The 14,568-nt window shown below is 42.9% G+C and overlaps 1 protein-coding gene across 6 annotated transcripts in view; it reads left to right on the top strand.

Moving 5' to 3' along the window:
* Positions 1 to 14,066, top strand: part of LOC309870498 (uncharacterized protein) — a 70,583-nt gene extending 56,517 nt beyond the window's left edge. For 4 of the 6 annotated variants that reach the window (XR_014314622.1, XR_014314623.1, XR_014314624.1 and 1 more), the window contains one exon: positions 8,829 to 9,949. Coding sequence is in view for 1 of the 6 variants with exons in the window: in XM_082742826.1 (XP_082598952.1) it covers positions 8,829 to 8,955; positions 10,935 to 10,949 (142 nt within the window). In the remaining 5 variants the exon portion in view is untranslated. Of the gene's footprint in view, positions 1 to 1,441; positions 3,537 to 8,828; positions 9,950 to 10,934 lie in introns of those variants that run through there. The other 2 variants (XM_082742826.1, XR_014314626.1) reach the window with 2 other exon arrangements.
* Positions 14,067 to 14,568: the final 502 nt, after the last annotated feature.

Genomic DNA, 14,568 nt, shown 5'->3' with positions numbered 1-14,568 from the left:
CTCAAGGTGATGTGTGCCAAAAGGGAGGTAAATGCAGAGTGTTCTTGGAGCACCTAGAATGTGTTTTTAATCCAGAGTGAGGGGTGAAAAGGATGGGGAAGGCTCCCTGGAGGAGGCGCTACCTTCACAGAATAGAACCTGAATGGGAGCTGGGGCTGGGACAGGCGCAGAAGGCTGTTCCAGGCAGAGGATGCCATGGGTGTCTGCGCGGAGAGGCCCAAGGGATGGTGGCCTGTGAGGAGGGGGCAGTGTGTATGGGTGGGGCCAGGGGGCCAGGAGGCATGATGACCCAGGCAGCAAACCTGAGGCTTCACCCAAGAATACTGCACAGAATGAGTCTTTCAGGGTTGTGCACATGGGTAAGAAAAAGGGTTAAGCAGGCTTTAAAAATCCCATCCCTGCTTGACTGATGAGTGCCATGGCAACCCAGCAGCAGCCAACACTTGTCAAGGCCTCTTCTTTGGATACAATAATAAACAGTGATAAAACATTACCTCAAGGCTTTATATTTTTGCCATCAGTTAAAATTCTGTGTGGTGAAGACTTCTTCAAATCATAGCTGAGAGAGAGAAAGAGAGAGGGGGAGGGAGGGATATTTTAAATAATGTACTAGAAATACTTTATGCATATGCTTTAAGAATTCAGAGGCTTTAACCTATCAGCCCCTTGAAAAGGCCAGAAGCCGGATGGAGGCAGAGTTCTGAAAGGGCTTTCTCGGTAGGAATAAAGACTTGACAGGAGGTAAACAATGACACTGCACTCTGTAGCTTCCAGAAGCATCAGCCCCATTATGTCGCCAGTAATGGTTGCTGTGGGGCGAACGCCACCCCCTCGCCCCTCCTTTCACTCTTAACTCGAGCTTAAAGAGAGGAGCGCAGTCTCACAATTATTGCCGTGACAGCTGCATGGCGGGTGGGACTTGTTTCTAAAACAAACCCACAAATATTTAGATTCCGTACCCTTCTCAAAGCTGCTCCCCAGTCGCTCAGCTTCTTCAAAGTGACAGTTCTTCAGAGGAACGGGACGCTTCTCGTGGGGAGAGGAGCCTGGGCTGGGTTGGAATTTGGATCCCCTGCCTTTTCCCAGCGGCTTCCCCTTCACACCTCACCTAACCTCCAGGAGCTCAGTTTCCCTGCTTTGTAAAATGGGACTCATGCCCCTCCAGTCTAGAGAGTGAATGTAACTGGGACAGGCACGCGGTTGGTGTTTAAAGATTCTTAGCTGATATTCTTGATTCAGGGCCACGAGCTCTCAGGCTGAGCCAGACCAGGAGACCCTGCAGAGGCCTAGGCAAACAGTACGCAGCCCTGGTACCCTGGGCCACTCATCCTGAGCCACATGCAGGTTTTCCTGTTGTAACATCTCCGAAATTGGGATCTGTCTTATAATAGAAAATGTGTCAGAGTTAATTGGCAGTGGTTTTTCTTTCCTACCGGATCAGAAAATAATGGAGCATCTCACAGTGGGCGAAATCTTAACATTAAACGAAATGGGCTAGTCCCTTCCAGCATATGGAGCATTTTTGTTTGGTTACCGGCCAACAGATAAAAGAAAGAGCCAAACCCTACGCCTATTCGGTAAATCTCTGACAGCAAAGATAAGATTCATGACAAGTCCTCATCTCATCTTCCTGAGCTGGTCGCAGCCTGGCAACACATCTGTTCCTTAGAAAAGACACATCGGAGCATCCGTGTATTCAGTCTCCTATGTGGTCCATACCATCTGCTGTCCCCTTTCCCTATCTCCTCCATGGTCCTCCCCACTGCACGCGCTGCTGTAAGTGGAAACAAAACAGAAGAGACTTCGAGATTTTCAGTGCCCTTTCTAAAATGGAACCGGAAATGTAATGAACGTAACTTTCTGGGCTTGTAGGAACGCGTTGATCCCAGCGGCAAGGCTTACTGCTGGGGAGGAAAGTAGGAAGATGTTCACGCAAATACACACACACACACACACACACACGTACACGCACACACGAGAGCACTGACCCTTTCAGGAAACAGAACCAGATTATGGAGCAAGTTGGGAGGCACTTGTTTGGGGGTCCAACCTATCAGGGGGCTAAAATGTCATTGGCATGAACTAGAACCATGATACCAGCTAGCTCCGGTTTTGAAAAGCAGCTTTCTCTGCCTGGTGACGGGCTGAAAGAAACACAGGTGGGTACTGTTTCCGCTCAATGAGACACTGACTTCTAGGAGAAATAGTTAAAAACAACACAAATTAACAAAGGAAACACAACTTCCTCCAGGTGCTCAACTTATGTTTGGGGTGCTTGTTGGCAAGTCATCTAGTGTGGTTCCCAGACTGACCACCGATCCTAAACGCTCATGCCTGAAACTAGTACTGGTGGTTAGCAAGTTCAAACGACCGTCAAAAACTGTCAAGGATGTGAAATTTTGCTCCCTTGCATGCTTACAAGGGTGTGCTTATAAGCATGCTTACAGTCTGCCACTGTTTGTTTGGGTACTAGGAGGGGACACGTTTCTGGGTCAGATAGTCTGGAGGCAAGACAGTTACCACCTTGCCTACAAGAGGTGTGGAAATGTCAGAAACCTTGGAGAATTGTTTCCCAGCAACAGCCTCTTAATGGGACCTAGTGGAATACAGTATAGTATGCCCACCCCACTAAACAAACTTATTGAACAGTATATTGAAACATATACCAAAAGAATATCAATGTCAAGAGCAGATTATTAGACTGTGTAGGAAGTTCATATGGTCCAGCTCTTGCCTAGAGCAAAGAAGAGTTCATATTCTCCTGGGAATGAGCTTGAATAAAAAGGTCAATTCATAGAGAAGGAAATAGGACAAAGGAAACAATAGTTTTTTTCCTTCTTATTCAGAGATGATCATATCATGCATTTCATCATTCAGAGGAAAGGGTAAAATTGGGTGCTTAAAAGTAGTTGGAAAAATTTTAGCCTAAAGGCAATCCAAGGGTTCAAAATTCCATTATAGAGTGCTAATTTTGTTCCTCTTTCAGCATAGATGGCTTTTCTTTTCTTTGGGTTGGATCTAACGGTGCCTTGTCCTCGTACTCAAAGGACTTGAATTGGGAGAGAAAGTTGCCAGATTTGAGATGAATGGAACTTGAATCATTTTGAATTTCTGTATCAAACTGATTGGAACATTTCACATAACCTTAACATGAGTAATTCAGCTGTAACTCTGATTTCTAAATTCTAAGCATTTTTTCCCCTTTTCCCAAAATGAATACATGTGATTATTGTGTTCTGTGGAATAGTCATTTTCTTAATAACTTTGATAACTGGTAGCCTCATGCTATTTTGCCTATATATACTAAAAGGTAGCTAACTTGTACCTTATTCAATTTTTGTCAATTGTTCTTTCTGGTCCAAAATTCAGTCCAGGTCCCCCACTGCATGTAGTTTTCAAGTTTTTAAAATCTCTGCAATCTGAAACAGTTCCTTATTTTCCATGCCTTACTCTTTGAATTGGTGTGACGTTTTCTCATGATTATGCAGAGCTTATGCATTTTTGGCAAGGAGATTAAAGAAGTGATATTGAACCCTTCTCACGGCAGCCTATCAGGGGGTACTCGAAGTCAGTAGGTCTCCTTATTAGTGATGCTGATTTTGATCATTTGGTCATGGTGGTGTCTACAAGGACTTTTCACTGTAAATTTATGTTTTTTTCTCATTGTAACTAATAAATATCTTGTGGAGAGATACTTTGAGATTATGCAAATATCCTATTTTTCATCATAGTTTGTCCATGAATTTTAGCAATCTTGCTATCCTGTGACAATTCTACTGTGATGTTTACGAAAGAATCATTTTTCTGTCATTCCTTCAGCATTCATTAATTGGAATTCTACTGAGTCCAGGCTTATCCTTGGACTTTCACTTTCTAGTCCTGGGATCAGCCATTTCTCCAGGGAGCCCTGGTTCCTCTGACTGAAGAAAGATGTTTAGAAACCAAGATGTGATGAGTACGGTGTGCTCATCATTACTGGGGTGTCATTGTCAGTCCCTTTCAATGAAAGAGCTAGGAAACATCTGTATGCACACACACATACATACATACACATCTCTGTCTCTCTATTTAAAACCATGACTCCCATTCATATCTCCGATTCCAATCTGTATCCATCTCCTCCTGCTTCTGTTTCTCTGGAGAACATGGACTACTAATACACAATATATAATCAAAATATTATTTTCTAAAATTACTTAGGTTAAGGCTTTTATTTGGTATTCTCTTTGCCATAGTCATGTTCATTTGTAAGTTGGTACCATTTATATTCCTTTAAAAAATTAAGTCAGGTCATATCTGCACAAAACCTTCTAGGACTTCCCATCTTAGTCTAAGTCAAATTAGAAGTATTTCTGTGACTCTCAATGCTATGGTCAACTTTGGCAAAGCAGGAAAAAATATCCAATGGAAGAAAGACAGTTTTTTCAATAAACAATGATGGGAAAATTGGACAGCTATATACAGAAGAATGAAACTGGACTATTCTCTTGCACCATACACAAAGATCAACTCTAAATGGATGAAAGACCTCAATGTGAGACAGAAATCCGTCAAAATACTAGAGGAGAACATAAGCAGTAATCTCTTTGACATTGGTCACAGCAATTTCTTTTAAGACACATCTCCAAAGGCAAGGGAAACAAAAGTGAAAATGAACTTTTGGGACTTCATCAAGATAAAAAGTTCTGTACAGCAAAGGAAACAGTCAACAAAACAAAGAGGCAACCCACAGAATGGGAGAAGATATTTGCAAATGACACTACAGACAAAGGGTTGATATCCAAGATCTATAAAGAACTTCTCAGACTCAACACACAAAAACATAATCAAGTAAAAAAATGGGAAGAAGTCATGACCAGACACTTCTCCAAAGAAAACATACAAATGGCTAATAGACACATGAGAAAGTATTCATCATTAGGCATCAGGGAAAATCAAATCAAAACCACATTGAGATACCACCTTACACCAGTTAGAATGGTAAAAATTGACAAGACAAGAAACAACAAATGTTGGAGAAGTTGTGGAGAAAGAGGAACCTTCTTACCTGCTGGTGGGAATGCAAAATAGTGCAGCCACTTTGGAAAACAGTGTGGAAGTTCCTTAAAAAATTAAAAATAGAGCTACCCTATGACCCTGCAATTGCACTACTGGGTATTTATCCCAAAGATGCAAGTGTATCTATGGAGTAAAGAAGGGTCATATGCACCCCAATTTTCATAGCAGCAATGTCCACAATAGCCAAACTGTGGAAAGAGCCAAGATGCCCTTCAGCAGACGAATGGATAAAGAAGATGTGGTCCATATAAATAAGGGAATATTACTCAGCCATCAGAAAGGATGAATACCCAACTTTTACATCAGCATGGATGGGACTGGAGGAGATTTTGCTAAGTGAAATAAGTAAAAAAGGGAAAGTCAATTATCATATGGTTTCACTTAATTGTAGAACATAAGGAATGGTATGGAGGACATTTGGAGAAGGAAAAAACCAAAGGAGAGAAATCAGAGTGGGAGACGAAGCACGAGAGACTATGGACTCCGGAAAACAAACTGAGGGTTTTAGAAGGGAAGAGCGTGAGGGAATGGGTGGGCCTGGTGATGGGTATTGAGGAGAGCATGTATTGCAATGAGCACTGGGTGTCATACACAAACAATGAATCATGGAATGCTACAACAAAAAATAATGAAGTACTGTATGGTGACTAATATAAGACACACACGAAAGTACTTTTCTGTTTTAAGTGCCCCATGATCCAGCCTCCTATGCCTTTCTGAGCTCATCTTCCCACCACATAGCCCCTTGCTCACCCCTGTCCAGACACCCTGGCCTCCTTGTTGTTCCCACAGCATCCCACACATGCTTCCGTAATTACTTTTGGCTCAACTTAGGTGAGGCCCTCACTTCCTTCAGGCTTCTGTGGAAGAAGAACTTCATATATTTATTTCTTTATCTGTCTTACTTATAAAAATGTAAGTTCCATGAATGTTTTGTTCTGCTCGCTGCCACGCTCCCCAATCTAGGACAGTACCTGGAACTTGTAGGAACTGAAATATATTTGTTGTTGAATGTTGCTGAATTAACCTGCTTCATATTTCTTTAAGAAAATGTCTTAGATGTTTTAGATGTCAGTGATGAGTGTTAATTTGCTAATAAACTGCCAGCGTAAGGACCAACAATCTGTATTTCTGTCTCAAATGCACATTACAGTAACTGTGCAAGTACAGTATGTGATTCCAGTCTTATTCATTAGAGCGTTTGCATGACGAGTATATTCACTCATCCTCATCTCTTCTGATAGCTGTCTGTCCGTAGAAAGCAAATGTTTTTTTCTCCTAAATTCCCAACAGTGAATGCATATTACTTTTATAATAAGAAAAAGCAGCAATAGCTATGCCTACAAGCTTATCTGTTCAAGTGTGAGCTCCCATCAAAGGATTATTGTGATTATTAGGATACCCTCCCTCGCTCCTCATCCTCCTGGGGAATCTTTCCTGTTGACAGGCTCCAGAATCAACTTTTAAGGCAGCTCTCTGAAAAAAAGGACTGTGGAGCATATTTTCACCAACGGACAGGCCATCTACAATTGGGTAAAGCAGCCTATAACAAGACAGTTATCCCAAATCATTTAATGGAAGAGGCAGGAAAAGGAAACAATAAGAGATCACCAAAAGTGCAAGGTAATTGTTGAGCTGGTTCTTAGGGAACTTGACAAAGGGAGACAGAAGTGAGAAGAAAAAGGAATTGAGCTCTAATAGAGGGTCAGGGTGTTACTGTCTTCTCCTGCATTTAAACACAATAAGGCGGGTGGGAGGATAGCTCTGGAGAGGGAAGCACTTAAGATAAGTGAACTGTATTATCAGCTCTAGGATACAGTGTTTGGAAGCCAGATACAAAACATCAAATTATGAAAGCAATTGAATGGTTTTTCAACTGAGAAATAATAGCTGGAAAGTTGTTTCCACCAGTTGAGAGCGCAGATTTATTTCTGTACATTGAAAAGCCTGGGACTAGCCAAAGGGATTGTTAGATTAATGGAATCCTACACCAAGTTTCACTGGGGAAGGTTCTCAGCCATCCTGTTTCCTGATGGCATGTTACCAGACCTGAGGGTATGGGGGTGATGGTAAATGAAATGCACAAGGGGAAAAGAGAGAGAGGACAGGAAGTCTTAATTTTATAAAATCTCATGGGATAAGGGAAAGACTCTGAAAATTGACAAATGTTGAAGACCTCTGTTGTCCCTCTGGTGATGGAGAGCTGTCTGAGATTTAATGGACTCTAGTAAGTAGGAACAGCATCAGGGCCCAGAAGGGTGGACGAATCTGAGTTAATGATGAAGACATTGGTGAGATGAAGGGTGTGTTTCCTTCCTAAAGTCAAGGGCTCTCCTTCACAGAGAACACCTGGACAAAAAGTGGGAAGATAAAGCTTATGTGAGCATCCAACATGGCTCTTTAGGCCTTCAGAATTTTCTGGCTTCCAAACATTGTATCCTAGAGCTGATAATACAGTTCACTTATCTTAAGTGCTTCCCCCTCCAGAGCTATCCTCCCACCCGCCTTATTGTGTTTAAATGCAGGAGAAGACAGCAACACCCTGACCCTCTATTAGAGCTCAATTCCTTTTTCTTCTCACTTCTGTCTCCCTTTGTCAAGTTCCCTAAGAACCAGCTCAACAATTACCTTTTAACTCTAGGAAACTGAGGCAACACAAACAATCCCTGGGATTCCCCCATGAGGATGACCAATTTCAGAATCGACTCTGCCATGCTGATCTACCCAGCAGTTTGCATCAGGAGACAACTTTGGTTGCCTGTCCAATAGCAATCCCCAACTTGCTCTCTTCCAACAGACCCTGAGTTTTTTCTTCTAGTATCCCACCCTTTGCCAGGGAACCATGGGCTTTAGAGAATGCTGGTTCCATTCCCAGTCCCAGGTGTGGATGATTGATTACACTAAACCAATGGAGAAAATTTCTTTCCCTGACAGTGACTGGCTTAGGAAGAGGCCATTTTGTCCAGGGGGACGTCGGGGAAGCTGGTGGTTGGGGCTTCTGGGAAGCATTTTGTAGCTCCTTAAAAGAGACACAAGGAGAAGTCCCATTTTTGAGTTTGGATAATGGACTGCTAAGATGTGATACTGAAAGACCTGCGGATCCCCTTACCCAAGAATTCAACACTGCCACAGGATGCAAACAGCAAGAGGTTCTTTATTGTTATGCAGGCGCCTGCGGGTGGTCAGCGCGCGCCTGCGGGTGGTCAGCAGCTCCTGCTAGCTGAGCACACCTGGCTGGGGTGGTGCAGGGTTTTTATAGACAGGTACATACAAGTCCCGGATGGGACGGGGCCGATTGGCTGACAATTTGAACATTTGAAAAAAGGCATACTTGGTGTTAGCGTATTGGCTTTGGAAGACCCCCTCGCGTGAAGAGAAAGGCGGGAAGGGGAAACAAAGAGGGGAAGTTTGACCTTATTACTCAGCAGAAAGACATCCTGTCTACCTGACTATGCAGCCCCCTGTCTATGTGACCTACGTGACCATGCAGCCCCCTTGCCTGCATGACCTTGCCTCGGCTATTAGGAGAAGGTATCTGGTTCAAACAGGAGACAAGTGTCATGCCCTAAAAGCCAAGTGGTTACAGAAAGGCAAAAGAGCAGTTACATTGAATTCAACCCTGGGGGAAGGGTCTTTTCCTTGCAAGGGGAGGAGGGGTACTCTTACACAACAAAAGAGCAGTTAATTCGTTAACGACGGGGGGGGGGGGGGGGGGGGGGTGTCTTTCAATACCTGGACCACTACAGCTTTTTTTTTTTTTTTTTTTTTAGCCACGAGGAAGCTAACCAACATGATGGGAATGGAAGAGCAGAAGATAGAACTTGGGCTCTTGATGACGTTGTCATGGTGCTGAGTGGAATAATCCCAAAGACGTACTACCTCAGGACTCCTTGTTGTGTGAGCTAAGAAATCCCTTTGCTGTTTCAGCTGTCTTGAGTTGAGCTGTTTCCCAAGCTGCTCCTGTTTCATTTTCTTACTCTTCTTATGAAACTTTGAATGTGCCTGCAACAAAATCCTTACTTAGGGGCCGGTTATGGAGTAAGAGTAAGGCCTCTCTCCACGTCACTGTGTGAGAGGTCTCGCAGAGTGCAGAGTGGGATACTCCTAGAATGCCAGTGGGCCCCAAAGAGAGACACGGGCTCCCATCATAGCTAGATTCAAAGGCAGCTTTTCTAGGTTTTGGTAGCCCACCGCAGTAGCCAAAAATGCCCATTGGCTTGGAGGATTGATGCATGGACCCAGCTTAGAAATTGGTTCTTAGGCTCACCTTTGGTCTGGATCTGGCTCTGAGTAACCTGCTGTGCCCTGGTGTTTTCAGGACGCCTAGATACTATCTGTCTGCTGTGTAATCCTTTATAGGATTAGCTCAGGAGACTCAAAATGCTCAAAACTTGCACATTCTAAGGAAAGGCCTGGCCTTAACTAATTCTAGCAGATACCCTCTAGGCCCTGGGAATATCCTTCCTAATGAGAGTATCTTCATATAATTGATTCTTTGATCCAACCCAGATCATCTATGCTAATGATGTGATTTAGGGGGAACATCTGTTTCATCTGCCTGGGGCGTTGGGCCACACTATATCTCTTTGACTCTTGGAGACCTGGAGACTGAGTAGTTAAGGTTAGTCAGTCACTCAGGTGCTCCTTGCCTATGTGAGTGACCCCAAGTAAGAACCCTGGACACGCAGGCTCAGGTGGGTGCCCTGGCTGGCAATAAGACTTTGTATGTGACCATCACATGTTGTTGGAAGCATTAAGCACAGCCTGTACAGTTCCTCTGGGGGTAGACCAATGGAAGGAAGCTTATGCCTGGTTTCTCCTGCTCTGTGCATCTTCGCCTTTACTGATTTCAATCTGTATTCTTTGCTGCAAAGAACATACATTTACCAGATTTTCTGAGTTCTGTGAGTCCTTCTAGAGAATCATTGAGCCTGAGGGTGGTTTTGGGGATCCCTGACACTCCACTACACAGAAACCTAAAACTTCTGTTGGAATCTCTTATATTCTTCCTAGAGTCACATTAAACTCAGTATTTTACTGGGTCAACTGATCCTCTGGAAAGAGCCCGGGGACACGCAAGACTTGGAATCCTCTTCTGGTTCCATGACATGGCATTGACGGGGCCTTGGGGAAGTCACAGATCTCTAATCTGTCCTCTTTGGCCAAGTAGGGCAATATCTGCTCTGTCTCCTATAATGGGTCATTGTGGGGAGCACATCAGATAATGCACGTGACAACGTTTTGAAAAATGTATGGATTTTTAATGATTAGATGTTGCATATACTTTAAACACTTGACACAGAGGTGGAATATTTAGTGGCTAACACTGAGTGCTGAATTTGTGCCAGGAACTTTAACACGTACAGGCTCATTTAATCCCCACTCTGGAATCAACCTCATGTTATATCTTCAATAGAAGCTTCATGAGGAGGAAATAAAATAAACTTTCCACGGTTCTATAACTAGTAAAGAGCAAAACTAGAACTCAAACCATAGGCGTCTGGTTGAAGAGCCCAAGCAATCACCCATTTTACAATGCAGTTCTGTTCTTTCAAGTGCCTCCAGTGAATTCAGTCTCTTAAATGTAAAACACCTTAGAGATGTAAAATACCAGTAACAACCTAGAAATGATCCCTAGACCGAGGTTACTAGAGAAAATACACTTGTCTTACCTAAGACAATTTTCCTTCTTTCTGGGTCAGGATACTCAACAAGTAAACCCATCTTGGGACACTTACAGACACACCATCCAACAACTAACTGGAGGTTAGTTAGTTAACAGCTCTTTCCAGGGGCTCTTTCCAGGGAATCAGTTGACCCAGCTAACAAGAGGAGGGGGGCTTGACTGCTCTTGCTCCCTTTCTCTGTTTACCCAGTTGTATTTTGGATAGATTTTCCTGTTGACCTACAGCTGCCACAGTCATGATGAGAGGAGAAGTTTGTTATGTCTCATGATGAGGGGAGAAGTCTGTTATGTCACCTGTCAAGTGTGTGAAGCATTTTCCACTGTCTTCTGGGATAACTGAAAGCTTGGTTGTGAAACACATCTTTAGTACCTCAGTCTTGGTTGTGTTTTCTATGTGGGTCAAGATGGAAACAGTATATTATTTCATTTCACTGATTAAAAGAGGAAAGAGGTTTTGGGTACAGAAATTCATACATAAAACAGAGTTGAAAGTGACAACATATTTTGCTGTCCCTGACACTTCAATACACATTTCTTGGCAGCCCAAGATGCCAGGGGTATAAGAGACTGGATAATATAGGTCAAGGATCCTTGGGCTTTGAAACTCACATTTCAAACAGAATTACAAACAAATGAATCTTAAGACTCTGTACTTTCTTGAGATGTGTTATGGATTTGTTTTGGAATATGTGCTTTGCTGCAGTGTATATTTACACTGGTATTAGATTTCAATGATCATGACATAGCAGAAGCAAAACTCTGTTCTTTCTCAGAAAGCATCAGTGTATTATTGAAAATCTGGATTATCTGATAAGCAAGATTCCTTATTAGTATGCAGTAACATACGCAAGGTGGTCTCTAACCCTGTGAGCTTATGCAGAAGGCAACACTCAGAAATGAGATAGTTGTCTTTTTTTCCAGCTAAGGTTTTAAAACACGCCGGCAGCACGAGTTTTGACAAGATTTTGTTGTAACTCTGATAGTAATTTCAATACACACATACACACCCGCCACCCCACAGCTCCCCTCTCATACCAAACACACCTGCATGCTATACACAGTATGTACATCACACCCTACAGGCACTACACTGCGTACACACACATGCCACACATAGTGTATCACACACTCACCCCACGTACTATATCACACACACACATTTCCTGTCTGCCAAGCACAAATCAATCCACTGCACACGCGCATCACTGTATGCCACACACTGTCTCACGTGTGTGCACGCACACACACTTCTTACATCAAACACACATACGTGTACAGACATCACACCACACCACACATACATGCATACCACACACACACATCACACAACACAAGATTTCCCCCACACACCTTGCACACTATACCCCATGCACGTGCCCTCTCACACCAAGCACAATATAGCCCCTTCCCCACTCACCCCAACATGATCTGGCCACTAACTACCTTCTCACCTAAATTCCAGCCTTCTCTCCATCATTTACTATACTTCAGATATTGCCACCTCCGACCTGACTCTCGAACATTCCAAACACACTCCAGTCTTTGCATCTGCAGTCCCCTCTATCTTGGATCTGCACATGACTTGGCTTCCTTCCCTGACCCCTCTACCCCAGGGAGGCACACAAATCCCTCACTGTCTGTGTGTCTGTCCCTTCCCATTACTTTTCAAATGTGTTTTAGGTCTTTTATTTGCAGTCCCAACCGCAAGTTGCAAGTGGTTCTTAGAAATCATCTAATCTAGTCTGATGGTCTCATTTTGCAGAAAACAATGTGAAAACTTGAGAGAAATAAGTTGTCCAAGGTTACACAGATCATTCATTCATTCATTCAGCAAATGTTTAGTAGCTCCTATGTGCCAGATGGGGGCTCAGTAGGAGATGTTGGAGGGGTACATAGAAGGCAAGGAAACTTACATTCTATTCAGGGAGACAGGTAATAAGCAAGTAAATGTATAGTCAATGTTAAGGAGTGATTCATGCTTAAAAAATAAAACTAAGCAAAACAAAAAGGGGAGGGGCGGAGACCAGAAGTAAGAAATAGCCAGGAATAGTTGAGAAACATCCCAAAGGCATATGGAGATAGAGTCCGTTGGAAGTTCTCCAGATGTTAAAACATCTGTTCATTGAAGAGGTAGCCAGGTGGCAGGCTAACTTGAGTGCAGAAGGTTTGGCAAGGGGTTCCTTTGAACTTTAAAAGGAGGCACAATTTCTGCCTCTAACCTTGGCAAGTGTAAAACACCCTTAGATGGCATAAGGACTTTCACTGTAGCAATAATTGCAGCTAAGATAATGGTGAAATCTGGACAGAATCCATTCAGAACACTGTGCATAATGAACCATCACAGAGTTTACATTGGTAACCGATTAGTGTCGGTTACCAATAGTGACTAGACTGCTTGAAACCGGGGAACACACGGAATCTTCTAAGAAAATAATCAACCATCAGAAAGTGGGAGCCAGGCTCCCGAAAGCTGAGGATTCAGATCTCAAACGTGGTCACGCACAGAGCAACAGCAAAATCAGACTTCTCATTAGGAATGGCCCAGTCTAGACCCATTTTGGACCCATAATGGTCTACTGGTGCTATCATGAGATGAGACCCAGTAATACAAAGGCTAAGAACAAAGAGAGATCTTTGTTCTTAACAAAACAAACAAAGATCTGAACAAAGAGATCAAGAAGCAATGGTACCTAAGAGAATGACCTGCCTGTAGCTCAGAGACTCCTTTTGTCTCCTCATGCTTGAGGTTCTGTCTAGGAAGGGGGCACCTTCCTCCTTCAGATGGGAACATCTGAGTGTGCGGGCATATGCGTGTGTGTGTGTGTTTGTGTGGTGAGAGAGCAGGCATACTTGGGGAGGAGTCCCTACATGTTAATAAAATGTCCTGTCTGCCTTGTCTGGTACAATTAACTCAACTTATCATATTTTAAGCAAAGAATTCTCTTGTGAATGTAGCCTGGGCTTTTCTGCTCAAACTTCCAGAATGAGGGCTGCTTCTCAGATTATCACAACTGTTCATTGGCAATTTCCACAAAATAGGCCATTTGCACTTAAATAATAAGGCCCTCTTCAATGACAAGGTTGAGTGTTTCTGAATAAAGTTTCAAGTATCTAAAGTGCCTCAAACCCCTCAGCTTCAATATTAGCATCTCTGGGTATAATGTAGACTTTAGGACTACACAATCCTCATAATTTTAAGCATTAAAAAGATCTCTTGTTTTTGAGTTTATCTTTGTGTACGGTGTAAGAGAATGGTCGAGTTTCATTCTTCTACATATAGCTGTCCAGTTTTTCCAGCACCATTTATTGAAGAGACTGTCTTTTTTCCACTGTATATTTTTTCCAGTTTTGTCAAAGATTAATTGACCATAGAGTTGAGGATCCATATCCGGGCTCTCTACTCTGTTCCACTGGTCTATGTGTCTGTTTTTATTTCAGTACCATGCTGTCTTGGTGATCACAGCTTTGTAATAAAGCTTGAAATCAGGTAATGTGATGCCCCCAGTTTTATTTTTGTTTTTCAACATTTCCTTAGCGATTCGGGGTCTCTTCTGATTCCATACAATTTTTGGATTATTTGCTCCGGCTCTTTGAAGAATACTGGTGGAATTTTGATCGGAATGGCATTAAAAGTATAGATTGCTCTAGGCAGAATAGACATTTTAACAATGTTTTTCTTCTGATCCAAGAGCGTGGAATGGTCTTCCATCTTTTTGTGTCTTCTTCAATTTCCTTCATGAGTGTTCTGTAGATCCTCAAGTACAGATCCTTTACCTCTTTGGTTAGGTTTATTCCCAGGTATCTTATGGTTCTTGGTGCTATAG

Source organism: Mustela nivalis (genome assembly GCF_964662115.1).
Source record: "Mustela nivalis genome assembly, chromosome: 7".
NCBI classification, from domain to species: domain Eukaryota; kingdom Metazoa; phylum Chordata; class Mammalia; order Carnivora; family Mustelidae; genus Mustela; species Mustela nivalis.
Note: the sequence above shows the minus strand (reverse complement) of the source record. Positions and strands in the feature narration are given on the sequence as shown.